Below are 15,856 nucleotides of genomic sequence, written 5' to 3'. Positions count from 1 at the left end.
GATACATCACACATGCAAGAATAGAACATGATACATCACACATGGAAGCATACAACATGATACATAACACATGCATGTATACAACATGATACATCACACATGCATGCATACAACATGATACATCACACATGCATGTATACAACATGATACATCACACATGCAAGAATACAACATGATACATCACACATGGAAGCATACAACATGATACATAACACATGCATGTATACAACATGATACATCACACATGCATGCATACAACATGATACATCACACATACAACATGATACATCACACATGCATGTATACAACATTATACATCACACATGCATATATACAACATGATACATCACACATACAACATGATACATCACACATTCATGCATACAACATGATACATCACACATGCTTGCATACAACATGATACATCACACATGCATGCATACAACATGATACATCACACATGCATGCATACAACATGATACATCACACATGCATGCATACAACATGATACATCACACATGCATGCATACAACATGATACATCACACATGCATGCATACAACATGATACATCACACATGCATGCATACAACATGATACATCACACATACATGCATACAACATGATACATCACACATACATGCATACAACATGATACATCACACATGCATGCATACAACATGATACATCACACATACATGCATACAACATGATACATCACACATGCATGCATACAACATGATACATCACACATACATGCATACAACATGATACATCACACATACATGCATACAACATGATACATCACACATACATGCATACAACATGATACATCACACATACAACATGATACATCACACATGCATGTATACAACATGATACATCACACATGCATGCATACAACATGATACATCACACATGCATGCATACAACATGATACATCACACATGCATGCATACAACATGATACATCACACATACAACATGATACATCACACTTGCATGCATACAACATGATACATCACACATGCATGCATACAACATGATACATCACACATGCATGCATACAACATGATACATCACACATACAACATGATACATCACACTTGCATGCATACAACATGATACATCACACATGCATGCATACAACATGATACATCACACATGCATGCATACAACATGATACATCACACTTGCATGCATACAACATGATACATCACACATGCATGCATACAACATGATACATCACACATGGATGCATACAACATGATACATCACACATGCATGCATACAACATGATACATCACACATGCATGTATACAACATGATACATCACACATGCATGCATACAACATGATACATCACACATGCATGCATACAACATGATACATCACACATGCATGCATACAACATGATACATCACACATACAACATGATACATCACACTTGCATGCATACAACATGATACATCACACATGCATGCATACAACATGATACATCACACATGCATGCTTACAACATGATACATCACACTTACATGCATACAACATGATACATCACACATGCATGCATACAACATGATACATCACACATGGATGCATACAACATGATACATCACACATGCATGCATACAACATGATACATCACACATGCATGTATACAACATGATACATCACACATGCATGTATACAACATGATACATCACACATGCATACATACAACATGATACATCACACATGCATGCATACAACATGATACATCACACATACAACATGATACATCACACTTGCATGCCTACAACATGATACATCACACATGTATGCATACAACATGATACATCACACATGCATGCATACAACATGATACATCACACTTGCATGCATACAACATGATACATCACACATACATGCATACAACATGATACATCACACATGCATGCATACAACATGATACATCACACATGCATACATACAACATGATACATCACACATACAACATGATACATCACACATGCATGCATACAACATGATACATCACACATGCATGCATACAACATGATACATCACACTTGCATGCATACAACATGATACATCACACATACATGTATACAACATGATACATCACACATGCATACATACAACATGATACATCACACATGCATGCATACAACATGATACATCACACATACAACATGATACATCACACTTGCATGCATACAACATGATACATCACACATGCATGCATACAACATGATACATCACACATGCATGCATACAACATGATACATCACACATGCATGCATACAACATGATACATCACACATACATGCATACAACATGATACGTCACACATGCATGCATACAACATGATACATCACACATGCATGCATACAACATGATACATCACACATACAACATGATACATCACACATGCATGCATACAACATGATACATCACACATGCATGCATACAACATGATACATCACACATGCATGCATACAACATGATACATCACACATGCATGCATACAACATGATACATCACACATGCATGCATACAACATGATACATCACACATGCATGCATACAACATGATACATCACACATGCATGCATACAACATGATACATCACACATGCATGCATACAACATGATACATCACACATGCATGCATACAACATGATACATCACACATGCATGCATACAACATGATACATCACACATACATGCATACAACATGATACATCACACATGCATGCATACAACATGATACATCACACATACATGCATACAACATGATACATCACACATGCATGCATACAACATGATACATCACACATGCATGCATACAACATGATACATCACACATGCATGCATACAACATGATACATCACACATGCATGCATACAACATGATACATCACACATGCATGCATACAACATGATACATCACACATGCATGCATACAACATGATACATCACACATGCATGCATACAACATGATACATCACACATGCATGCATACAACATGATACATCACACATGCATGCATACAACATGATACATCACACATGCATGCATACAACATGATACATCACACATACATGCATACAACATGATACATCACACATGCATGCATACAACATGATACATCACACATACATGCATACAACATGATACATCACACATGCATGCATACAACATGATACATCACACATGCATGCATACAACATGATACATCACACATGCATGCATACAACATGATACATCACACATGCATGCATACAACATGATACATCACACATGCATGCATACAACATGATACAGTCAGGACAAAAAAAGCATGTTGGTTTGAGAACTTAAAAAAATCCCAGTTTTCCCGAGATTCAAACTCTTCAACATTCAAACTATTCTTACATTCATACTACATTCTGTCAACCTTTCAGTTCAGCTTCAGCATTGGAGCATTCACACACAATTCTTTCAGGAATTTCTTCATCTACTTAATATTATTATAATAATTAAATGTAGCTTACCACATTGAATGTGTGGACTGCATGAATGATGTCTTCTCAGTTCTCACTGTAACGCAATTTGAGTGTCTAGAAACACACTAAATTAATTCAATATTACTATTATTAATAAGGTAAACAAGTTATCTTTTGAAGGAGTAGTCAGTAATCTGATTACTTCTTCCCAGTTTAACTGTGGTGACATTATCTAAATGAAAGTAAAACAGATGTCATCTTTTTTGGACAACATGTTTGACCTCGAACAGTACAGTAGAAAATGGATGGATGGATGTTGACTATGCTCATGCTATTTTTAGTGTGACATGTCTCTAAAGATGAATGTGAAAATGACAGTAATTATTGTCCACCAGCAGGGGGAGCTCATCACTAGTACTTCTGCGTGGAGGCTGGCATGTGGTACATTATTTCCTGTGTGTGTATGACTTATTCAGAGGGAGAACAGCACACTAGTATGGATTGCAGGAATTAATTTGAGGATGTTTTTATATGAATAAGGTGGATTGGATGTTAGCCTGGGAAGGCATTCCCCTGAAGGTCTTCTTCATGTGTCAGCTGGAAGTACCCTGACTGCTGTGAGGGGAAACTGATGAGATTGTGAGATCATATGTTGGTGCAGGACAATGTCTCATGTGACTGAGCAAAGCTGGACTTTTATCAAGAAAGTTTGTTTTCTCCCGTCCCGTAGATGTCGAAGAACATCTTTTTCGTGAGCAGGAAGAGGAACCACAGCCCCCCCACATTAAAGAGGAAGTTGAGACGCCACAGACCCATAATGTTAAACTGACCCTTCACATTAAAGGGCAAGCGGAGGACCCACTGAACTTACACATCAAAAATAAAGAGGAGGACCCACTGAACCCTCACATTAAAGAGGAAGAGGAAGACCAAGAGCCGCCGCACATTAAAGAGGAAGAGGAGGACCAAGATACGCCGCACATTAAAGAGGAAGAGGAGGACCAAGAGCCGCCGCACATTAAAGAGGAAGAGGAGGAAGAGGGCATCAGTCAGCCTAAATGGTTGGAGGAGTTCCCAGTGACTGGTGTCCCTGTGAAGAGTGAAGATGATGAGGTGAAAGGTGAAAGTGAGGAGAGGGGAGGGGGGGAGCCTCCAAGCAGCAGCTCAACACAACACATGACAACAGAAGCTGATGGAGACCACTGTGGAGGATCACAAGCAGACAAGCTCTTAGCTCCACTATCAGATAGTGAGGACACAACGTCACACTCTCCTGACACTGATGATGAAGACTCTAAAGATGATAAGACATGTCACACTGACAACACTCACTTCACATGTTCTCACTGTCACAAAACCTTTAAATACCATTGTAGTCTGAAAGTACACATAAGATCACACACTGGAGAAAAACCTTTTTCTTGTTCACTCTGTAGTAAAGGTTTTACACAACGTCAGAATTTGAAAGTACACATGAGAACACACACTGGTGAAAAACCTTTTTCTTGTTCAACCTGTGGTAAAGGTTTTACAAATAGTACAGATGTGAAAACACACATGAGAACACACACTAGTGAAAAACCTTTTTCTTGTTCAATCTGTGGTAAAGGTTTTACAGAAAGTCAGAATGTGAAAGTACACATGAGAACACACACTGGTGAAAAAACTTTTCCCTGTTCAATCTGTGGTAAAGGTTTTACAAGAAGTCAACATTTGAAAGTACACATGAGAACACACACTGGTGAAAAACCTTTTTCTTGTTCAATCTGTGGTAAAGGTTTTACAGAAAGTAATAATTTGAAAAGACACATGAGAACACACACTGGAGAAAAACCTTTTTCCTGTTCGACCTGTGGTAAAGGTTTTACAAATAGTACAGATGTGAAAACACACATGAGAACACACACTAGTGAAAAACCTTTTTCTTGTTCAATCTGTGGTAAAGGTTTTACAGAAAGTCAGAATGTGAAATTACACATGAGAACACACACTGGTGAAAAAACTTTTCCCTGTTCAATCTGTGGTAAAGGTTTTACAAGAAGTCAACATTTGAAAGTACACATGAGAATACACACTGGTGAAAAAGCTTTTTCCTGTTCAACCTGTGGTAAAGATTTTACACAAAGTCAAAATATGAAAGTACACATGAGAACACACACTGGAGAAAAATCACATTCCTGTTCAATCTGCAACAGAAGCTTTTGTGACCGATCAAACCTTTTAGCACACATGAGAAGACACCCAGGAGAGAAAGTGTTGAGTTGCAGTGTGTGTGGTGAAAGATTGTCTTCTAAGTAGCAGTGTAAGAAACACAAGTGTGCTGGTGAGAACAGCAGCAGCAAATGAAACTGCAGGATTTGAAATAAACTGTCCAGACTTTCATTTTGACTTTCTAACAACATCAGCACATATAACATGTGTGACATTGTTGTTTGTCCAACAATCTTTTTAATATGCTTCTACATTTATAGATTAGATAGTTGGAAATATAAAAGTATTACTTATTTGTACTTGTAATTGTTGATAATCCCATAGATTATCACCTTTATATGATATACATATGTACTGGTTCACATCTGAAACATCTTCTGGACCACTTCAGGAAGCATATTATTATTTACTTTATACATCATTTAAACAGTTGTCTTTTATACAATTTTAAAATGTGTGACTTTATGAATCATTTGTTGGGTCTCTGTAATCCATTTTATTAATCATCTTTACTACTCTCTTTTGTAATATGATGATTGTGTTGTGATTTTTTTATACTTTAACTTAATATGTATGTACTTGTTCGTTTATGCAATAAAAAGTGAGAGAAAATGGCTGAGTTGTCTGTGGAAGGATGTTTTGTTTTTACTAACATACATTTGTGGGTTAAAAAAAAATCCCCACTATTGTGTTTTAAACATTCTTTACCTTTTTTAACATCCCCAAAACAATATCAATCAAAGTTTGGAATGTCAGGCAAAAGCCAATATTGTACATCATCTCACAGAGCTTTATTTTGCATACATTCATGAAAAAAAACCGTTTAATTTGTTTCCCTATCACAGAACGAACAAGTGTTGTCTTCAATTGCAAAACAACATCTTAAAAAATATTTTAAATTTTTTCCTTAAATTAACTCCTTGGCGTTTGGAAGAATGGAAACTTTCAAATTATGAGTTTTATTTTTTTGTTCCGGAGAAAATACAATAAAGAAGAAATGGTAAATAATTAAAAAAAATATATATATATATATATTTACTGGAATTACAATATTTTGAACAAAAGCCTTTATAATTGCTTAAAATATTGTGTCTGTTTGCAGGTCATACTTAATGAAATCTTCAAATAATAAAATACTTTATCAGTCAATAAGTGCATCAGTGACCAAATGCCTTTTTCAAACCATTGCTGTTCAAAGATGGATTTGTTTCTCATTTTAATATAAGAACAATTCCATAGTGGAGTATTGTGTGTGATGAAGTTGTGTTTGTAAATTAGTTTCCAGTACAACAACACTTACTGGTAGGGATGGGTACTGTTCACTTCTAATTCCATGTTTTATGTGTTATATATGTCAATATATTGTGTGTTTGTATTTTGCCAACATGGTAGAATCACATGGGGCTTCACGGTGGCAGAGGGGTTAGTGCGTCTGCCTCACAATACGAAGTTCCTGCAGTCCTGGGTTCAAATCCAGGCTCGGGATCTTTCTGTGTGGAGTTTGCATGTTCTCCCCGTGACTGCGTGGGTTCCCTCCGGGTACTCCGGCTTCCTCCCACTTCCAAAAACATGCACCTGGGGATAGGTTGATTGGCAACACTAAAATGGTCCCTAGTGTGTGAATGTGAGTGTGAATGTTGTCTGTCTATCTGTGTTGGCCCTGTGATGAGGTGGCGACTTGTCGAGGGTGTACCCTGCCTTCCGCCCGATTGTAGCTGAGATAGGCGCCAGCGCCCCCCGCAAAGAAAATGGATGGATGGAATTACTGTCTTTTGTAATATGATGATTGTGTTGTGATTGTTTCATATGTATGTCCCCAGACCTTTATGCAATATAAAAGTGAGAGAAAATGGCTGAATTGTTTGTGGAAGGATGGCTTTGTTTTTCAAACTTACATTCGTGGATAAAACAAAAACTCCTATTATTGTGTTTTAAACATTTTTATGGTTGTTTTTCTTTTTAACATCCCCAAAACAATATCAATATCAATCAAAGTTTGTCTTTTTAGGCAAAAGCCAATATTGTACATCATCCTACATAGATTTACTTTGCATACATTCATAAAATAAACAGTTTATTTTGTTTCCCAATCACAGAACGAACAAGTGTTGTCTTCAATTGCAATTCAATATCCTAAAAATGATTTTAAGTGGTCAATTCCGGGGTTGTTTTTTTTCCAAAATGAACCCCTTTGCCTTTGGAAGAATGGAAACTTTCAAGTTCTATTTTTTTTAATATACTATTGAAGAAATAGTAAATAATTACAAAAGATGGTATGCTGTATTTAGAATGTTTTTTACAAAAGCCTTTTATTTTTAGTAATTATTTTTATTTGCAGGTTATAGTTAATGAAATCTTCAATTCATAAAATACTTTTCTCAGTCAATAAGTGCATCAGTGACCAAATACCTTTTTCAAACCATTGCTGTACAAAGATGGATTTGTTTCTCATTTTAATATAAGAACAATTCCATAGTGGAGTATTGTGTGTGATGAAGTTGTGTTTGTAAATTAGTTTCCAGTACAACAACACTACTCTAGCCTTGACTGGAGGGCAAAGCAGGTCTAAATAGCAACCGGCCTATTGACAGTCCAGGTGTGGCCAGGTGCCAATCAGCCGCATCTGAGGGGAAACAGCTCTCAGAGAGACAAGCAGGAAACTGAACCAAAATAAGAGCGCTTACAGGAAATAAAAACAAACACAGAGGAAAAAACATAACTAAACTGTCAGTGACAAATTTGACACATTTATTAAAAAAACAAAACTTCTATTTGTTAATATGAAGGTGAAAATGTAACAAAGACCAGCATATGTTTAATTGAACTGTTTACAAAAGTTTACAATTCAGAAACTATTGATAGAAGTGTTTCATGCTTGTATAGGAAATCATATTTAACTTTATATGTTAAAACAAAATGGGAGAAGGAAGGAGGGATAACTACATCTGAGGAAGAATGGACATTAAAAAGGAGATATCAATGGACTTGTAGCAGCTCACCCAAGTGGAGAGTTTGGCTGGGAAAGTTTTATTCCACCTTCTCAGAAGTCTCAGTATGATAACAACTCCCCTGCCTGTTGGACAAATTGTGGGAATCTAAAGGCAAACCACTAGCATGTTTTCTGGGACTGCTCTGCCATAAAGGACTATTGGAAAGAGATACACCAAGCTCTACAGGATATTTTCAAATCACCCCTTGAAAGTAACATTCTGTTTTTCACACATCGCACCTCAGGATTGGCTGAAAAAAGAGAAATACTTCATGAATATCCTACTAGTGGCTTGTAAAAAGAGCATTACCAGGAAATGGATATTACAGGAGAGCCCAACTTTGAAGAAATGGATGGAAATCACAAAGGACATTTATAAAACACAGGAGATAACAGCTTTATCAAAATGATAAACTAGAGAAATGTACTTCATACTGGGAATACTGGCTCCATTATGTCACGCCACATAAGCCTGATTTTATTTTTTCCAATTCGTGATTAAACTGTTATTTTTTTTTTAAAGATGACTCCCTATATGTACATAGTTTTTTCTATTTATTTATTTACTAACTGTTCATATTCTTTCATTTTTTTTTATTATTATCGTTATTATTGTTAATATTACTTTGGTTAGTTTTTTTTTCTTTTTTTGCTGATTTTCTGTGAGCGTTTTGCTGGATTTCAGCAGTTTGTTTTGTTTTCTTCATAGAAAAGTTGCTCTGGGTTTTTGTTCTTTTATCAATAAATATCCCTTTTTTCACTGCACGGTGACACCTCGTTCTTCTGCATCTTAAAAATAACGAAATGATTGTAACTAGCATTCCCAATTTCCAGTTTTTGGTGAACTCTTGTGAAAAATCCACTCTCATGTTACTCTTTATAGTTAATTCATTTTTAAATTAATAAAATACTAACTGAGTCCTGCTGCTAGTTCACTTTTTGTGGTGTCATTTTGCTACCTGTTTAGGAAATGATATCTTCTTAAATATATAAATAATCTTCCATATTGGCAGCTATAGTGATTCATTTATTCAGCAGAGCAATACTGTTAGGAGCTGAATTAGATGGAACCCAAGGATGCAGAGACATATTGTTTGTAGACAAAATGTATTCTTTTATTCTGGGCGCAAGGAGGATGTAGCCACAAAAACATAAAGCGATGGTGGAGCACAAAAACACACCATAAAAACTACTAAGATAAATACCAAAACTAAACCAAAAGCGCTAGTAAAGACTGGGAATAATACTGACAGATAAGATAAAAAATAAAAGAGCAAAGTACAAAAATAAATCTCTAGACGAAGCTAGGAAACATACTTCAAGAATGAAGTAAAACAGAAACACAAAATTATAAACTGAAAGCGTTAGTCGGAGCTGGATAAACAGGCAAACCTGCAAGATGCACGAGCAAAAACAGGAGGGTTTAGCAAGTGAGACGAAAAGGACAGTCATGCGTGAGGAACAGCAGTAACCACAAAGTACCGGCGCTAACGGGCCGTAAGCACCCAGTTAATAAAGGCACGCTAATCTTTGATTGATTGATTGATACTTTTATTAGTAGATTGCACAGTACAGTACATATTCCGTACAATTGACCACTAAATGGTAACACCCCAATAAGTTTTTCAACTTGTTTAAGTTGGGGTCCACGTTAATCAATTCATGGTACAAATATATACTATCAGCATAATACAGTCATCACACATGTTAATCATCATAGTATATACATTGAATTATTTACATTATTTACAATCCGGGGGTGGGATGAGGAGCTTTGGTTGATATCAGTACTTCAGTCATCAACAATTGCATCAACAGAGAAATGGACATTGAAACAGTGTAGGTCTTATTTAGTAGGATATGTACAGCCAGCAGAGAACATAGTGAGTTCACATAGCATAACAAGTATATACATTAGAAGTACATTTGATTATTTACATTAGGTTATTTATAATCCGGGGAGATGGGATGTAAATGGAGGAGGGTATTAGGAAAGGGTTGAAGTTGCCTGGAGGTGTTGTTTTAGAGCGCTTTTGAAGGAATATAGAGATGCACTTACTTTTACACCTGTTGGGAGTGCATTCCACATTGATGTGGCATAGAAAGAGAACGAGTTAAGACCTTTGTTAGATCGGAATCTGGGTTTAACGTGGTTTGTGGAGCTCCCCCTGGTGTTGTGGTTATGGCCGTCATTTACGTTAAGGAAGAAGTTGGACATGTACTTCTGTATCAGGGAGGTGTCGCGGATTTTATAGACTAGGCTCAGTGCAAGTTGTTTTACTCTGTCCTCCACCCTGAGCCAGCCCACTTTGGAAAAGTGGGTTGGATTGAGGTGTGATCTGGGGTGCAGGTCTAAAAGTAACCGGATTAGCTTATTCTGGGATGTTTGGAGTCTAGATTTGAGGGTTTTGGAGGTGCTGGAGTACCAGGAGGTGCAAGCGTAATCGAAAAAGGGTTGAATGAGAGTTCCCGCTAGAATCCTCAAGGTGTTTTTGTTGACCAGAGAGGAGATTCTGTAGAGGAATCTCGTTCTTTGGTTGACCTTTTTGATCACCTTGGTTGCCATTTTATCACAGGAAAGATTAGCTTCTAGAATGGAACCTAGGTAGGTGATCTCATCCTTCCTGGTGATAACAATGTCACCCACTTTTATAGTGAAATCAATGACCTTCTTAAGTTTGATATGGGACCCAAATAGGATGGATTCCGTTTGACCTAAGTGTATGGATAGCTTGTTGTCAGCGAGCCAGGTGCAAATATTGAGGAGTTCAGCACTGAGGATTTGTTCCACCTGTGACTTGTCCTTGCCGGATACCAGCAGGGCCGAGTCATCCACAAACAGGAAGAATTCACAGTGGCATGCTGATGGCATGTCATTTACCTATATTAGGAACAGTAAAGGTCCTAGTATACTGCCTTGGGGGACTCCACAGCTTACTGAGAGGGGAGGGGCACCTCTACCACCTGTTTCTTCCCCTCCAAGTAAGATTGCATCCAGCTTGATGAGGTTTCATCGAATCCGATTGCTCGGAGCTTATCCAACAGTATAGCGTGGTTAACGGTGTCAAAGGCCTTCTGAATGTCCAGCATGACCATGCCGCAGTATTTGCCCGCGTCCACCTCATGTTTGATGTGCTCGCTCAGATAGAGAAGGCATGTGGCAGTGGAGTGGTTAGTTCTGAAGCCGGATTGGAATTTGTACATTAGTTTATTAGTAGCAAGGTATCCATCAACCTGTTCATAAACTATTTTCTCCATTACTTTGGAAATGGAAGTGAGAATAGAAACAGGTCGGTAGTTACCAGGTTCTAATTTGCTTCCTTTTTTATAAAGGGGGGTTACTCTTGCTATCTTGAAATCCTTGGGTACTTGGCCTTGTTTGATTGAGAAGTTTATTATATGAGTGATTATTGGGGCAATGGTGCTGGCAGAGTCCATGAGGAATCTGGAGGGGATATTGTCAAGGCCGGTGGTCTTGTTTGGGTGGAGCGCGCTCAATTTATTAAGCACCTCGTTAGCTGAGACCATTTCTAATTTGAAATTGTTGTTGACTACTCCGAGCTTTTTGTAGAAGGCTTTAATGTGTTCTACACCAAAGCGACCAGAATGTTGGGATAGCTTGTTTACGAGAGTTGTGGCTATGCTGGTGAAAAAGATGTTAAGTCTGCTTGCTATCTCTATTTTGTCATTGATATAATTTTTTTTTAAGGATTTAGTCAGGTTGTTTGTTTTATTTCTTAATTTATTGCATTGCTTTTTGAGCGTTGAAAGGAGTGATTTGAGGTTATTATTATTGGGTTGTTTATTTACTTCGGTTTTACACTTTTGGTATTCGAAATATTTTCTGTCCCTATCTTTTATGGCAGCTAATAGGTCTGGATTGATCCACGGTTCATAGCGGGCTTTGATCCTGACTGTTCTCATGGGAGCTATATAATTTAGTATCGCTAGGAACGCTGTTTTGAAGCCATCCCAAGCATCTTCAACCAGGTTGCTCGTGAGCACAGGGGACCAGTCCCACTCATCTAATTTGAGGTTGAAATTATCACTGTTGTATTTTTTAAGGGATCTGGATTGAGCTGTTATGTGGCCATTGGCTTTAGGTTTACTTATTTTGCGCGTGCAGAAGGTTATATAGTGGTCGCTAAAACCACAGATCATGACCCCACTATTTTTAATATTATGCCGGTCCGATGTGAGGATGAGATCTATGGTTGACTGGGTGGAAACACACCCCCGTGTGGGGAGTGTTATTAGCTGGGAAAGAGCATGCAGATTACATAATTTGCTGTAAGATTTGAAGACAGGCGCATCTCTGCGTTGAATATCTGTGTTCAGATCTGCAGTTATAATAATCTCCATGTTTTCTACACCAGCTAAGCACTCCTCCAGGGCACCATAGAAATCACTCTGATTAGGGGGTCTGTATACAGTCCCTATTAGTACCGGCTTAGCGTTAGTGAATTTGATTTCTGCCCACAGAGATTCAAGGGTATTGTGCTTGAGATCAGAGCGAGTTATGTATTTAATATCCTGGTGAATATACATACAAACACCACCACCATGTTTATTCCTGTCCTTTCTGATGACCGAGAAGTTTTCTATCTCTATCTCTGAATCAGAAACACTCTCATCTAATTTAGTTTCGGAGAAACACAGGATATTTACCTTATTTTTGTGGAACATTTCTCTGATTTGGTCGAGTTTATTTCCAGAGAGGCTGTTCACATTAAGATGGATGATGTGTAGCCCACCGGAACCAAAGACAACATCAGAGTCCGTTGGAGAGAAGTACTGTCCAGAAGATGGAGGGGTGTTGGTTGTTATTGAGGTTTCTGTGGCAAGACTTGGGGGAGGAAGAGAGGGAGAGTGGCCTATTGTTCGTCGTCCAGGTGATGGGGGAGCGGTGTGGTTGAAGAGGGGGAGGGGGGGGCCAGGTAGGAGTGGTGGGGGTAGATGTGCTTTTCGCGGGTTTTGGTGAGGTTGAGAACAAAGACCATGGATCCACGAAGAGACCCCCGAAACCTGTGTAGGCTGTGGGGGGTCCAGGTGACGCGGTGATGACCCTCAAGGTTTCAGGAGAAGTTAGGAGGACCTCCGCGCTGCCGACTTTAATGGTGGCCAGGGAGTCGTCAGAAGCCGTTACGCCGTCCGCCGCTGAGCCGCTGTCCTCACCGGTGTCTGAGCAGTCTTCCTCCATCTCTGGGCCGCCAACCGCACCGATGTTCGGGGTGAAGTCCTCCGTCGTGCCGCCGACCGCTGGATCGCAGGTGAGCTCGTGTGATGGTGAACAAGTAGGAGCTGGCGTAGGTGGACAGCTAATGTTTTTAGCATAGCTCCGACGAGGTCCCGCAGCTACGCTAGCTTCCTCGGCGTCGTTAGCAACAACATTGCTAGGCTTCGCCTTCGACTGTGGATGAGAGAGAGAGTCAATCTGATGTGCAAACAAGATCATGAAACTTCAGTATACCACAAATACAACTTGCTTCCGACAAAAAAGTATACACAATTGCTGTCTTCCTCGCTGATGAAACATGATAGCAACATGCATCTGCTAGCTCAGGATCGCCCCCACTTCTCAGTGTGGTGAGTTGGAGTATCAATCAATCAATCAATGTTTACTTATATAGCCCTAAATCACTAGTGTCTCAAAGGGCTGCACAAACCACTACGACATCCTCGGTAGGCCCACATAAGGGCAAGGAAAACTCACACCCAGTGGGACATCGGTGACAATAATGACCCAGTGGGACGTCGGTGACAATAATGACTATGAGAACCTTGGAGAGGAGGAAAGCAATGGATGTCGAGCGGGTCTAACATGATACTGTGAAAGTTCAATCCACAATGGATCCAACACAGTCGCGAGAGTCCTGTCCAAAGCGGATCCAACACAGCAATACAGTGCTGAAATCTGTATTTTCAAGGCCTACTGAAAGCCACTACTAGCCACCACACAGTCTGATAGTTTATATATCAATGATGAAATATTAACATTGCAACACATGCCAATACGGCCTTTTTAGTTTACTAAATTGCATTTTTAAATTTCCCGGGAGTTTCTTCTTGAAAATGTCACGGAATGATGACGTGTACACAAGACGTCACAGGTTTATAGGAAGTATGAGCGCTGCACACACACACAGCTAAAAGTTGTCTGCTTTAACGGCATAATTACACAGTATTTTGGACATCTGTGATGCTGAATCTTTTGCGATTTGTTCAATTAATATTGGAGAAGTCAAAGTAGAAAGATAGAGGAGGGAAGCTTTAGCCTTTAGCCACACAAACACACAGTGATTCCTTGTTTGAAATTCCCGGAGGCGAAGCTTTCCTATGGATCAGAGCGGTCAAGCGAACATGGATCCCGACCAAATGTCAACCAGCAGTTTTGGGTGAGAAAATTGTGGTAAAAAGTCGCCACTTACCGGAGATCAGTTGAGCTTGTGCCATCCATACAGCTGCCGTCGACTTCCTTCAAACACTGGCCTCAAGACACCCGTGGACACACCCCTCTGACTATCAGGTAATATTAAACTCACTAAAACACTAGCAACATAATAGAAAGATAAGGGATTTCCCAGGTTTATCCTGATAAATGTGTCTAAAAACATCAGAATCCGTCCCAATGCAATCGCCTTTTTTTTAAAACTTGATTTATTTATTTTTTTTCTAGTCCGTCGCTATCAATATCCTCAAACACAAATCTTTCATCCTCGCTCAAATTAATGGGGACATTGTCGTTTTCTCGGTCCAAATAGCTCTTTTTATTGGAGGCTCCGATTAAAAACAATGTGAGGATTTGAGGAGCCATCACACGGGTGACGTCATTGTCTGCGACTTCCGGTACAGGCAAGGCTTTTCTATTAGCGACCAAAAGTTGCAAACTTTATCGTGGATGTTCTCTACTAAATCCTTTCAGCAAAAATATGGCAATATCGCGAAATGATGAAGTATGACACATAGAATGGACCTGCTAACCCCGTTTAAATAAGAACATCTCATTTCAGTAGGCCTTTAGGTCTTATGATCAAGGAATAATGAGGTCACACTGATATTAGAACATTAATGCTAAGGTTTCATCCAGTAGTGGACCGGTTATGTCTGATGATGATGATGATGATGAAGATGTATCTGTGCAAGTGAACAATTGGATCCACAAGGGACAACAACCC

At 38.8% G+C, this 15,856-nt stretch overlaps 2 protein-coding genes across 4 annotated transcripts in view; one reads left to right on the top strand and one right to left on the bottom strand.

Annotated features, from left to right (window-relative positions):
* LOC133547471 (gastrula zinc finger protein XlCGF57.1-like) overlaps positions 1–15,856 on the bottom strand; it is a 130,427-nt gene that overhangs the window by 98,280 nt on the left and 16,291 nt on the right. The gene's annotated exons all lie outside the window — the stretch shown is intronic.
* Positions 1–15,856, top strand: part of LOC133547470 (gastrula zinc finger protein XlCGF57.1-like) — a 77,108-nt gene that overhangs the window by 56,508 nt on the left and 4,744 nt on the right. For 2 of the 3 annotated variants that reach the window (XM_061893150.1, XM_061893151.1), the window contains exon 3: positions 4,212–8,968. The exons of the other annotated variant lie outside the window; for it this stretch is intronic. In XM_061893150.1, the coding sequence (XP_061749134.1) occupies positions 4,212–5,779 (1,568 nt within the window). In that variant the 3' untranslated portion in view covers positions 5,780–8,968. Of the gene's footprint in view, positions 1–4,211; positions 8,969–15,856 lie in introns of those variants that run through there. 3 annotated transcript variants of the gene reach the window in all.

The sequence above is a fragment of the Nerophis ophidion genome, unplaced genomic scaffold, assembly GCF_033978795.1.
Source record: "Nerophis ophidion isolate RoL-2023_Sa unplaced genomic scaffold, RoL_Noph_v1.0 HiC_scaffold_115, whole genome shotgun sequence".
Taxonomy (NCBI): domain Eukaryota; kingdom Metazoa; phylum Chordata; class Actinopteri; order Syngnathiformes; family Syngnathidae; genus Nerophis; species Nerophis ophidion.
Note: the sequence above shows the minus strand (reverse complement) of the source record. Positions and strands in the feature narration are given on the sequence as shown.